Source organism: Aspergillus clavatus, genomic scaffold, assembly GCF_000002715.2.
Source record: "Aspergillus clavatus NRRL 1 1099423829802 genomic scaffold, whole genome shotgun sequence".
Taxonomy (NCBI): Eukaryota; Fungi; Ascomycota; class Eurotiomycetes; order Eurotiales; family Aspergillaceae; genus Aspergillus; species Aspergillus clavatus.
The window spans coordinates 717,971-730,413 of NW_001517097.1; the positions used below are offsets into that span (position 1 = coordinate 717,971).

The 12,443-nt window shown below is 54.1% G+C and overlaps 5 protein-coding genes across 5 annotated transcripts, besides 2 other annotated features; 3 read left to right on the forward strand and 2 right to left on the reverse strand.

Annotated features, from left to right (window-relative positions):
• Positions 1–197: 197 nt before the first annotated feature.
• Positions 198–2,454, reverse strand: ACLA_035740 (succinate dehydrogenase [ubiquinone] flavoprotein subunit; the record flags this gene model as incomplete). Its single annotated transcript, XM_001270796.1, has 6 exons — positions 198–417; positions 481–1,869; positions 1,932–2,095; positions 2,152–2,225; positions 2,287–2,341; positions 2,413–2,454. 6 exons carry the CDS (start codon positions 2,452–2,454, stop codon positions 198–200), a joined length of 1,944 nt encoding a protein of 647 aa, XP_001270797.1.
• A 789-nt stretch (positions 2,455–3,243) lies between these two features.
• Positions 3,244–4,735, reverse strand: rpt1 (proteasome regulatory particle base subunit RPT1; the record flags this gene model as incomplete). Its single annotated transcript, XM_001270797.1, has 4 exons — positions 3,244–4,123; positions 4,179–4,408; positions 4,460–4,574; positions 4,641–4,735. The coding sequence occupies 4 exons, from the start codon at positions 4,733–4,735 to the stop codon at positions 3,244–3,246; spliced, it is 1,320 nt and encodes a 439-aa protein (XP_001270798.1).
• Positions 4,736–5,099: 364 nt separating this feature from the next.
• Positions 5,100–7,032, forward strand: ACLA_035760 (chaperonin-containing T-complex subunit CCT4; the record flags this gene model as incomplete). The annotated part of the gene is made up of 6 exons (XM_001270798.1): positions 5,100–5,144; positions 5,204–5,255; positions 5,308–5,330; positions 5,387–5,446; positions 5,548–6,120; positions 6,178–7,032. The coding sequence occupies 6 exons, from the start codon at positions 5,100–5,102 to the stop codon at positions 7,030–7,032; spliced, it is 1,608 nt and encodes a 535-aa protein (XP_001270799.1).
• Positions 7,033–7,640: 608 nt separating this feature from the next.
• Positions 7,641–8,387, forward strand: ACLA_035770 (uncharacterized protein; the record flags this gene model as incomplete). The annotated part of the gene is made up of 1 exon (XM_001270799.1): positions 7,641–8,387. One exon carries the CDS (start codon positions 7,641–7,643, stop codon positions 8,385–8,387), a length of 747 nt encoding a protein of 248 aa, XP_001270800.1.
• A 751-nt stretch (positions 8,388–9,138) lies between these two features.
• On the forward strand, positions 9,139–12,033 carry dapB (dipeptidyl aminopeptidase dapB; the record flags this gene model as incomplete). The annotated part of the gene is made up of 3 exons (XM_001270800.1): positions 9,139–11,497; positions 11,572–11,841; positions 11,918–12,033. The coding sequence occupies 3 exons, from the start codon at positions 9,139–9,141 to the stop codon at positions 12,031–12,033; spliced, it is 2,745 nt and encodes a 914-aa protein (XP_001270801.1).
• A 270-nt stretch (positions 12,034–12,303) lies between these two features.
• Positions 12,304–12,334: a microsatellite.
• Positions 12,304–12,344: a microsatellite.
• The last annotated feature ends 99 nt before the right edge of the window (positions 12,345–12,443 follow it).

Here is a 12,443-nt window from a genome sequence, read left to right on the forward strand (position 1 = left end):
TGCAGTGAATTTTCATGACGCTCCTTTCTATCGCCCCAACTTCCACCACGATCCAGCAAGTCAATTAGAGACCACATGGGACGGGGGCCCCCGTGGTCTGGCCTTTTTGAGGTTGACCCGTGGCCAATCCAGCCTCATGAGCGGTGTAAATGCTGAATCTTCTCCTTCAGATCTCCGTCAAACGAAGAGTACTGCGTTTAGTAGACACGCTTGAAAGGAGGCACGCTCTTGCACTCGTTCTCATCAAGAGTGTTGTGCTCAACGGCGCGGTAGCTTAGGTCGACCTTGCCGTGGGGGTTCTTCTGCCAGGTGAGGGTGTGCTTCATCCAGTTCTCGTCATCACGGTCAGGGTAATCCTCACGGGCGTGAGCACCACGGGACTCCTTGCGGTTAGCGGCGGCAACGGCGGTTTGGGAACTAAAATCGCAGGTAGTTAGCATCTTTTTTTCCCCTTTGCATCGTATGCGAGCGGATACTTACGCGCAGGTCAGCAGGTTACGAAGCTCAAGAGTCTCAACAAGGTCCGAGTTCCAGATCATGCTGCGGTCCTTGGTACCGACTTGGTCGAACAGCTGGTCAATGGCGGTGATCTTCTCGACACCCTCGTCCAAACTCTCCTGGGTACGGAAGACGCTGACGTCAGTCTGCATGGTCTTCTGCATGGCGTTACGGATGTCGAAGGTCGACTTGGGACCCTCGGCGTTGCGGACAAAGTCGAGATCCTTGATGGACTGGGCACCGGCGTCGGCGCTCAGCTCACGGTGAGGCTGGCCGGGGGTAGCAATGTCGCGGACACGGTGGGAGACGGCACGACCGAAGACAACGAGATCGAGCAGAGAGTTGGCACCCAGACGGTTGGCACCGTGGACGGAGACACAGGCGGCCTCACCACAGGCGTACAGACCAGGAACAACCTTGTCCTTGCCCTGCTCGTCAACGGTCAGGACCTCACCGGTGTACTTAGTGGGGATACCACCCATGTTGTAGTGGACGGTGGGGAGGACGGGAATGGGCTGCTTGGTAACATCAACACCGGCGAAAATGGAGGCGGTCTCCGAGATACCGGGGAGACGCTCGTGCAGCAGCTCAGCGGGCAGATGGCTCAGCTGCAGGTAGATGTGATCCTTCTCGGGACCAACACCACGGCCCTCACGGATTTCCATGGTCATGGAACGAGAGACAACGTCACGGGAGGCGAGATCCTTGGCGGTAGGAGCATAACGCTCCATGAAACGCTCACCCTCGGAGTTGAGCAGGTAACCACCCTCACCACGAGAACCCTCGGTGATCAGGCAACCAGCACCGTAGATACCAGTGGGGTGGAACTGGACGAACTCAAGATCCTGGTTAGGAAGACCAGCACGGGCGACCATAGCCATACCGTCACCGGTGCAAGTGTGGGCAGAAGTGCAGCTGAAGTAGGCACGTCCGTAACCACCGGTGGCCAGGACAGTGTGGTGGGCCTTGAAGCGGTGCAGGGTGCCGTCCTCCTGGTTGTAGGCGATGATACCGCGGCACTCACCATCCTCCATCAGCAGATCCAGGGCGAAGTATTCGATGAAGTAGTTGGTGTTGTGGCGCAGAGACTGTCCGTAGAGAGTGTGCAGAAGAGCGTGACCGGTACGATCAGCGACGGCGCAGCAACGGTAGGCCTGACCGCCCTTGCCGAACTCCTTCGACTGACCACCAAAGGCACGCTGGTAGATCAGACCATCCTCGGTACGGGAGAAGGGGCATCCATAACCCTCAAGCTCACGGACAGAAGCGGGAGCCTCTCTGGTCATGTAGTGAATGGCATCTTGATCACCAAGCCAATCGGAGCCCTTCACTGTGTCGTACATGTGCCATCTCCAGTCATCGGGGTGCATGCTGTAGCCATATATTAGCCCCAATTCGTCCGGAATGAATCTTTCAAATGCGCATTGACGTACTTTCCGAGAGCAGCATTGATACCACCCTGAGCGGCAACAGTGTGACTTCTAGTAGGGAACAGTTTGGAGACACAGGCAGTTTTGAAACCAGCTTCCGCCAGACCGAAGGCGGCACGCAGACCGGCACCACCAGCACCGACGACGACGGCATCGTATTCGTGGTCCTGGTGTCAATTAGAACCGGAATGGCATCCCCATGCTAAAACGACAAGTTACTTACAATGACGGGATACTTCTCGGCGATGAAACCAGTGGCCTCCTTAGCGCGCAGTGGCCGGTTGGCGAAGATGCGGGCTGGCGGACGAACGAGTTAGTGGGCAAAGGTAGGTGTGTCTTCGCGATGTCCAGTGCGTACCTGCAGGGCGTGTCGAGGAGAAAAGACGTCTCTGATCCCGAAGAGCACGGGAAATCTGCGCAAACAAAGATATCAGTATCGCGACGAAGGACCATAGCATCACCAAAAAGGCCTCGGGTAACTGACCTTGGAGGCGGGAGCTAGGCTCCGCAAGCTCAGGGAGCTCATTGTGGGCGGATCAAAAGAAAAGAAACACTTTTCTCAATGGGTCCGTAGGGGAAGAGATTGGAGATGAGGGACAAACAGCACACAGGCGGTCGTTGGAGGAGAAGCAGGAGGAGGAGGGGAGAGTAGATAGAACGAGGTCAAGACCGGTTGGTTCTCACAAGCTGCACTTTTGGATCGTCGGTTCTTCTGAAGGGCAGAAAGGGCCGGCTGACATAAGCTTCCCTCAGTTGCCGACGGGGATCACCGGGGCCGAGACAGCCAATGAGGGAGTCCGCAGTAGTAATCACCTCGGGCAGCCGGGAACTTCTGATTGGCTGGACGGCGCAAAGCACGTGTCCGGTGTTCTTTTAACCCGGCAGCAGCGAAGAATTCCGGCGCGAAAGGGCCGAAGTGCAATGGTTAGAGATGGTTTATAAGGCGAGATCTTCGCTGGCTCTTGGGAGCGGAACGATCTGTCTACTGTGAGGGTACCTACTATTGTTACTGAGCGACAGCAGTAACGGAGCGTCAATGGCGATCTGAGCATGGAGACGAACAATTCAAGCCGGAGATGACGGGACAAGTATCACGTGACTCCAGATCGATCTCAGCACATTGATCAAACCGCTGGAAAGCGTTGGTAGGAGGATGAGCATGTGTATTGCTGGACTAACTCGGAATTTCGTTGAAGAAAGGTTTCATATTACAAGGTCATCCGAGGATCTGCATCGATGACTGAGCTAAATCGGATAAAAACCCCCCATCCAGCCATGCAATGGATCCCCCAATACGCAACACAAAGACACCCATTTAATTGTACTGCATGTATGTCGCTGTGGAGTTGAACTTGAGATTGCCCTTGATCACCTTGTCCACAGCGGCCAGGAAATCCTTCTCCGTCGCGACCTTCCGGCGCGCCCGGATGGCAAACATACCCGCCTCCGTCGCAACACTTCGTAGTTCAGCACCAGTAGCGTTCGGGCACAGACGAGAGATCAGCTCCCATCGGATGTCTCTCTCTACCGACATACTCTTGGCGTGAATGCGGAGGATATTAGCACGGCCTTCGACGTCAGGCAGCGAGAACTCGATCTTGCGATCAATACGTCCCGGACGCATCAGAGCAGGGTCGAGGGTCGAGGGCCGGTTGGTCGCGAACATGACCTTGATGTTACCACGGGCGTCAAACCCGTCCAGCTGCGTAATCAATTCCAGCATAGTACGCTGTACTTCGTTGTCACCGCCGGCTCCGTCATCGAAACGGGCACCACCAACGGCATCGATTTCGTCGAAGAAGATGATGCATGCCTTCTTTGTCCGTGCCATCTCGAACAGCTCTCGGACCATCCGGGCACCTTCACCAACGTATTTCTGAACCAGCTCGCTGCCGATAACACGAATAAACGTGGCGTCAGTTCGGTTGGCAACCGCTCGAGCACAGAGCGTCTTGCCGGTACCAGGGGGACCATATAACAGCGCACCCTTGGGCGGGTCGATACCCAGGTTGACAAAACGTTCGGGAGACAGCAAGGGCATCTCGACAACTTCTCTCAGCTTCTCAATCTGCTCTTTGCATCCACCGACGTCGCCGTACGTTACATCGGGCTTATCTTCGACCGTCATCATCGTCACGCTGGGGTCGATCTTCGGAGGGAGAGGTAACATGATCTGGTACTTATTCCGGTCGACGCTGTAGAGCGTTAGATCTTCCGAAAACGATAGTAAATCCACCATAAAACACATACCCAACTCTCATGCCTTCTTCGATATCTGTAGGGCTGACTCTCTCCCCTAGATTCACGACGAACTTGGCGATCTGCTTCACGTTGATGACATATTTGCTCTTATCGGGGTCTTTCTCGTCTTGAATAATCTTTGTACAACGGGCAACCTGCAACGGTTGCTCCTCCGCCATGCGTTGCCGATCCGCAGCAACATCCCAAAGGTGTGGAGGTGCAAGACCAGTGTCGGATTCCTAGACAGAGTCAGCATGAACCAAGCAGTAGAAACGGCGGGGATCAAATACCTTCACACCGATCTTCTCGTTTACGCTCGCTTGTTTGTCCTTGATCTGCTTCTCCAGCTTCTTTAACGCGTTTGCGTAGGGAGCGGCGCCGTATGTCTTAAGTACTGCGATATCACTGTCGCATCATCAGCCGACCCGTTCAATATGTTTCCCATCATAGATAGCTGGTAACCAAGCATACTCGTCTGTGAGAGGTGTGATCTTCTTCTCCGGCTCTTCATCGTCAGCGAAGTTCTTCTTGTACTTCTCCCAGTTCGCTCCCGTGGCGCTAGGCATGGTGAAACGGGACCGTGCAACGGTATAACAAGGGGGGCAAAAGAAGTATTTATCGCAGATGAGTTATTGAAGACGGAGGGTTCGATGGAAGACGTAAAGGAGAATACTGGAAAGTGATGGGATGGATGGAGAGAAGCTTGATTGGGGAAGTCAGTGATGTGATCGAGCTCTCCAGCTTGAGTGCTGTCACCAGTCGGTTCCAGCTGTTCGACGCTAGTGGCCGCCAAGCATCACGACCGCCAAAGCAACCTCAAGAAATTCCCAGAGCCGCCTCCAGAGTCTGGATCTGCCCGCTCTTACAACGTCCGTCGTTATCTCTTCTTTTCATTAATTTTCGTGTGCTATAGTCAGAGACAACTCCAAGATGGCGGCAGCAGTCTCCCAAGGGGGCGCTAACACTACCTTCAAGGTGGGTGGATTTTACGGAGTCAGGAAACTGCTTGTGGGCCATATTCTGATAAGTCGCAGGACAAGGAGAAGCCTATGGCCGTGCGGACAGCCAACATTCTGGCTGCTAGAGGTATTTATTACTGCTTCATGAGTTGCCTTGCATGGTGCTAATCTAACTATAGCTGTTGCGGATGCCATCAGAACAGTATGCACCTCCGAAAGTCATGATCAGTGCAGGTGAGGGGCTAACATGTTGAACAGTCTCTGGGACCCAGGGGAATGGATAAGATGGTATGTTTGTCCCCCAGAGACATCTCAGCCGTCGATACTAACTTCTTTAGATCCAAACACCCAAGGGAAACACGATTATCGTACGAATTCCAGCGCCCGAAGCTTTGCACCAACTGCTAACCCCTCCATAGACCAACGATGGAAACACAATGTTGAAGGATATGAGCGTGATGCACCCCGCGGCCCGCATGCTTGTCGACCTGAGTGCTGCTCAAGATGTTGAAGCCGGTGATGGAACAACTTCCGTGGTCGTTATCGCTGGCAGCTTGCTGGGTGCCGCCGAGCGCCTGCTGAGCAAGGGTATTCACCCCACCATCATTTCCGAATCCTTCCAGAGAGCCGCTGCCGCAGCGGTCGAGATTCTTCAGAATATGTCCCGTCCGATCAATCTGATGGACCGTGCTACCCTCCTCCAAGCCGCCTCGACCTCGCTCTCCTCCAAGATCGTGTCACAGCACTCCGGCCTTCTTGGCCCCATGGCCGTCGACTCGGTTCTCCGCGTCATCGACCCTAAGACAGCAGACAATGTCGACCTCAGAAATATCCGGATTGTGAAGAAGGTCGGCGGTACAATTGAGGATAGTGAGATGGTGGACGGTCTTGTGTTGAACCAGCCCGTTATCAAGAGCAGCGGTGGCCCCACAAGAATCGAGAAGGCTCGGATAGGCTTGATTCAGTTCCAGCTTAGCCCCCCCAAGCCTGATGTACGTCCGTTGTGAAGAAGCTTACAAGTTTCTCTGTTACTGACACATGGATCGCAGATGGAGAACCAGATTGTTGTCAACGACTACCGCCAGATGGACAAGATCCTCAAGGAGGAACGTCAGTATCTTCTCACCATGGTCAAGAAGATCCAGAAAACGAAGTGCAACGTTCTTTTGATCCAGAAATCCATCCTCCGCGACGCCGTCAATGAGCTTTCTCTCCACTTCCTCTCACGACTCAAGATTCTTGTTGTTAAGGATATCGAGCGGGATGAGATTGAATTCCTGTGCAAGAGTCTTGGCTGCAAGCCCGTCGCCAACATCGATTCCTTCACCGAGGACAAATTGGGCACTGCGGACCTCGTCGAGGAGGTTGACGCTTCTGGTGCCCGGTACGTGAAGATCACCGGCATCAAATCACCAGCTGCGGCCAACAAGCAGACCGTGTCGATCGTTGCTCGAGGCGCCAATAATCTGATTCTGGACGAGGCCGAACGGTCCCTGCACGACGCCTTGTGCGTCATCCGTTGCTTGGTCAAGAGACGCGCCCTCATTGCCGGTGGTGGTGCCCCTGAAGTTGAAGTCGCTTACGCTCTTGCCAAGCGCGCTCGTGAGCTTGCAGGCACCGAGGCCATCTGCTGGAAGGCATTTGCAGAAGCCATGGAAGTCATCCCCACCACACTGGCAGAGAACGCCGGATTGAACTCGATCAAGGTGGTCACAGAGTTGCGACACCGCCACGCCGAAGGCCAGCACAATGCCGGTGTCAGCATCCGCAGCGGCGGCGTACGGGATGATATCACGGAAGAAAACATCCTGCAGCCCCTCTTGGTGAGCACCAGCGCGATTGAACTGGCGGCTGAGACGGTCAAGATGATTATGAGAATTGATGATATTGCCCTATCGAGATAATTTGGAGGCAGATAGGAAGCAGGATACTGTGGTGTATCATGATAAGTAATTTTACCCAAAAAAATTCATATGATTCAAGGATATAGATGATTGAATTCGGTATCTACACCAGTTGATTGCCCACACACATGCCTTTTTCCCAATCAGTAGTCAGCGCGATTCCCTTACATGATATTGGACTCGTTTACATTCATAGTTCAACCGAACGCAGCCCCTCCTCTACTTGCACCTCTGCTCTCCCACATATTGAGCAGTTGGTCGTTTTGACATGACGCGCTGAAAGCCAGGCATCCGCCTCATTGCACATCTACCTTGGTTCAGATAACTTGGTCGGCAGCAGCCTAGCGGTCAAGTGCTATTTTTGATGATGCTGCCCATCTTCTTTATGCTAAAAACATCACAAGCAGGTGTCATACTGACATCCTATAGTCCAGGGGACGGTTGCCTGTCGCAGAGGCATACAATCCGCTCGTTCAACCGACTCGATTCCTCCCTCTTTCGACTCTCCTAAACCACTCACTTCCCTCTTCACAAGCCCCGTATACTCTCAATTTCTTGACACTCAAAGCCTGATAAACACTCCTTATCACATTCAAACCAACACCATGATGGGTCCAATCAAAAATGCCTTCATCAAGGGGATGAATATCATCCTGCCCAAGTTGGAGAACCCTCCACGCGAGTCCTGGTCCAAGCAGTTAACTAAGGGAACCCCTGAGGAGGCCATGATCTCTTCCACCCCAGACATTGAGCTGGTGGACATGGAGAAAGAATTTCTACGGGTATGCTCCAGACAGGCAACCAAGGGAAGCTCCGATGATGCTATGCCGCCTTTTACCTCAGATATTGAGCCGGTGGAGATGGAAGCAGAACCTCCCTGCGCATGCTATGATCTGGGCATTGAGTGTCTGGAGGTTGCCTACCTCAACACCCCGTCCTTCGAGTCTCTCCAAACCAAAGAGTCTGGCCTGGATTACATCAGGTACTCGGTCAGTCTCTTGGAGCAGATGAGCACCTGCGAGAAGTGCGCAGAGGAGACCACCGCGCAGGAGTTCCTCTTTTTGTTCTGCCGCGCAATCTTGCAACAGTGCCGGGCCTTCTACGACATGGTGGCCCAGACCCGCGACGACGAGGACCAGCAACCTCTTCTGCTGCCTGGTCACATGTGGGTGACGGATAGGGTGAGCGCCGTGTTCGTCCTTGGTATGCTCACTGAAGGCCAGATGAAGCGCTTCCATACCTGTGTGGGCCGCATTATTGAGACGCTCAGAGATCACCCGGTTTTCGATGAGGATGCCTGGATGCTGATGGAGGCACAGGCCTACAGACTGGTTGTGGACTCGGCCATGTGTTAGTCCACTCTAGCCCGTTTTAGGACGGAGGATATGGAGAGACTGTGCCTCTATTGTATTTCATGTCTTGTGGTGGTGATACCCATGTACGAGGAGTTTTGGAGTTTGGGATATATTTTGCTCTTCGTCTGATCATTATGAAGTCACAGATGATTTAATCTGTTCTTGTATATGTTGGCCTTGCTCAATGTCTTTCCTGTCTTGATGTTATCACTGATCCTGTTGCCTTGTTGTTACTGTACCTGTTGAAGTCTTATATTGTGTCTCGTCAATGCACAATACTTCCCATCAATTATGCCTCGTCCTCTCTGTAGACTGTATTACTAGCTCCATCACCCACCCAAATTGCCCTCGTGTCACTGATCTAATTTCTGCAAAAAGAATCCCTAGCAATTGAATAGAACTAAAATGGGGATCAATAGACTGCTGAATAGAATCGAGTCTGCCGCCAAGACGCCAAACAAGAACATCTCCAACTCCCTCAGATTCATCGTCGAGCCATCTCCCATGGAGAATGAAGATCTATTTTGTCTGGTATCCCTATGATTGAGTGGGAGCTGGCTAATCCTGAACTATTATCAATGAGCTGTATACATCCCAGCTTGCACCATCCCCTCCACAAGTTATCCTGATTCTTCCATCTCTATCTCCAGCTCCAACTCCGACCCCGTCTTATCTCCTCCGCCATTCCCATCCCCCATTACATGGGATACTTGAGGACAACAGCAGGTTCGTCCCACCCAGAACCGCGGCTATGGCGACTTTCAGCGACCATGAGACCTCCGAGTTCCTCCCCATGACCCGTCCCCGATCAACCTCCTCCGCATCTCAGACCTCCTCCGACTCGGGCCTATCCTCCGAACCCGCCTTCCAAGAGGACCAGAAACAACCATTCTCCGCACCGAACGGGACGACAGGCATGGACAACGGCGACCGATATCGCGATCTCGAGGACGGTGAGGCCGAAGCAAACGAGCCGTTCCTCGCCTCGTCCAAGAAAGCAGCTACCGGCGGTCGCGCGCGGCGGATATTCTGGCTCCTTGTCCTGCTCTGTTTTGGCGGCTGGCTGCTGGCGTTCGTGCTGTTTCTGACGGGCGGGAGGGCGAATTACCAGAGTGCCTCCGACGCGTTGCAGGCGCAGGAGCCCGAGTCTGCGTCGGGTAGCACGAGCTCCGGGAAGCCGGTGACGCTGGAGCAGGTGCTCACGGGTCAATGGTCGCCGCGATACCATGCGATTACGTGGGTTGCCGGGCCGAATGACGAGGATGGCCTGCTGGTTGAGAAGGGTGGCGGTGAACAGGAGGGGTATCTCCGGGTGGATGATATTCAGAGTCGGAAGAACAAGGACGGGAAGGGAGGCCGGGTGCTGATGCGCAAGCCAATCGTTCATGTGGATGGGAAGCTGGTTGTTCCGGGCAATGCCTGGCCTAGTCCGGACTTGAAGAAGGTGCTGTTGATCTCAGACCAGGAGAAGAATTGGAGACATTCGTTTACAGGGAAGTACTGGGTGCTTGACGTGGAATCGCAGACAGCCCAGCCGTTGGATCCCAGCTTACCGGACGGCCGTGTGCAGCTTGCGCTGTGGTCTCCGAAGTCCGACGCAGTCATCTTTGTGCGCGAGAACGATGTCTATCTGCGGAAACTGTCGTCGGACCGCGTTGTCACGGTCACCAAGGACGGCGGCGAGAATCTCTTCTACGGTGTCCCGGATTGGGTGTACGAAGAGGAGGTGATCTCTGGGAGGAGCGTTACATGGTGGTCCAACGATGCCAAATACGTCGCCTTCTTCCGTACGAATGAATCGGCTGTGTCTGATTTCCCTGTGGATTATTTCCTTTCCCGGCCGTCTGGCAAGAAGCCCGATCCGGGGCTGGAGAATTACCCCGAGGTGAGACAGATCAAGTATCCGAAGGCTGGAGCATCCAACCCGGTCGTCGATCTGCAGTTCTACGATGTTGAGAAGAACGAAGTCTTCTCTGTTGACGTGGCCGATGACTTTGACAACGATGACCGGATCATCATCGAAGTCGTGTGGGCATCCGAGGGCAAAGTCCTGGTACGATCAACTAACCGCGAGAGCGACATTCTCAAGGTTTTTCTGATCGACACCAAGTCCAGAACGGGTAGAGTGGTCCGAACAGAAGATGTTGCCAGCTTGGACGGCGGCTGGGTCGAACCGTCCCAATCCACACGCTTTATCCCGGCGGATCCCAGCAACGGACGGCCAGATGATGGATACATCGATACCGTGCCCTACAAGGGGTACGACCACCTAGCCTACTTCAGCCCGCTGGACAGCCCGAAAGGCGTAATGCTCACGTCGGGAGACTGGGAAGTGGTAGATGCCCCAGCTGCTGTGGACCTGCAACGCGGTCTGGTCTACTTCGTTGCCGCAAAGGAAGCACCTACCGAGCGCCACATCTACCGCGTGCAACTGGATGGGTCCAATATGACTGCCATCACCGACACATCCAAACCCGGCTACTTCGGCGTCTCCTTCTCGCACGGCGCTGGCTACGCGCTGCTCACCTACAACGGGCCCTCGGTGCCATGGCAGGCCATCATCAACACACATGGTGACGAAATCACCTTCGAGGAGCGCATTGAAGAAAACCCTCAGCTCACCTCCATGATCGAAGCATACGCGCTACCAACAGAAATCTACCAGAATGTCACCGTCGACGGGTTCACACTGCAAGTCGTCGAGCGGCGCCCTCCACACTTCAACCCGGCCAAGAAATACCCCGTCCTGTTTTACCTGTACGGCGGCCCCGGCTCGCAGACGGTCGACCGTAAATTCTCCATCGATTTCCAGTCCTACGTCGCCTCCAGCCTGGGATACATCGTCGTCACCGTCGACGGCCGCGGTACGGGCCACATCGGCCGCAAAGCCCGGTGCATAGTCCGCGGGAACCTGGGCTTCTACGAGGCCCGCGACCAGATCGCCACGGCCAAGATATGGGCTGCGAAAAGCTACGTCGATGAGTCGCGCATGGCCATCTGGGGCTGGAGCTTTGGCGGGTTCATGACCCTCAAAACCCTCGAGCTGGACGCGGGTGAAACCTTCCAGTACGGGATGGCGGTGGCGCCGGTCACGGACTGGCGATTCTACGGTATACATACCCCCTTCCCCTTCCCTCCCCCCCATCCACCACCTGGGAACCATCACATATTAACGCAGAACCAGACTCGATCTACTCCGAACGCTACATGCACACCCCGCAGCACAACCCCAGCGGCTACGCCAACTCCACCATCACCGACATGGCGGCGCTCACGCACCCGGTGCGCTTCCTCGTCATGCACGGCACCGCCGACGACAACGTCCACCTGCAGAACACGCTCGTCCTCACCGACAAGCTCGACCTCTCCAACGTCAAGAACTACGATCTGCACTTCTTCCCTGACTCCGACCACAGTATCTTCTTCCACAATGCACACGCCATGGTTTATGACCGTATGTTCCCTGTTTCCCCCCTGTGTCGCCCCGGTGGTAAGCGAGGGGTGAGGGTTGCTGATGGCTTTCTCTCTAGGTCTGTCGAGCTGGCTCGTCAATGCGTTTAACGGTGAGTGGCATCGGATCGCGCACCCGGTACCTGGCGAGTCGATGTGGACGCGCTTCAAGCGGTCTTTGCCTGTGTTGGTATAGTTGGTGTTCGGTTTTCGTGTTTGGGAGTTTTCTGTGCTCGGGGAGAGGAAGGGGGGGGGGGGTAATATACATCTAGCGTTGCAGAATATATTCTTTATTTGGATTTGTTTCGATTTACATGGTAGGGACTGATGCTGGTGGTGTTGAGTCAGATAAGATGCAATGCCATGTATTTGCCAATCGCTATGCAGAACAAGAACAAGGCCGTAGAACGCTTTTGATGCCTTTTTTTTTTCTCTTTTTCAACATGAACCAGAACAACACAGAAGAAAAACAAAACAAAACAAAACAAAACAAAACAATACAGAACATAGACACAACCACAACCATGGAATCAGGAATCAGGCGCTTTATACATTTATGTTAGGCCTCGCCTCTGGGACAAATATATAAGAAAGAGAGGTGGTATA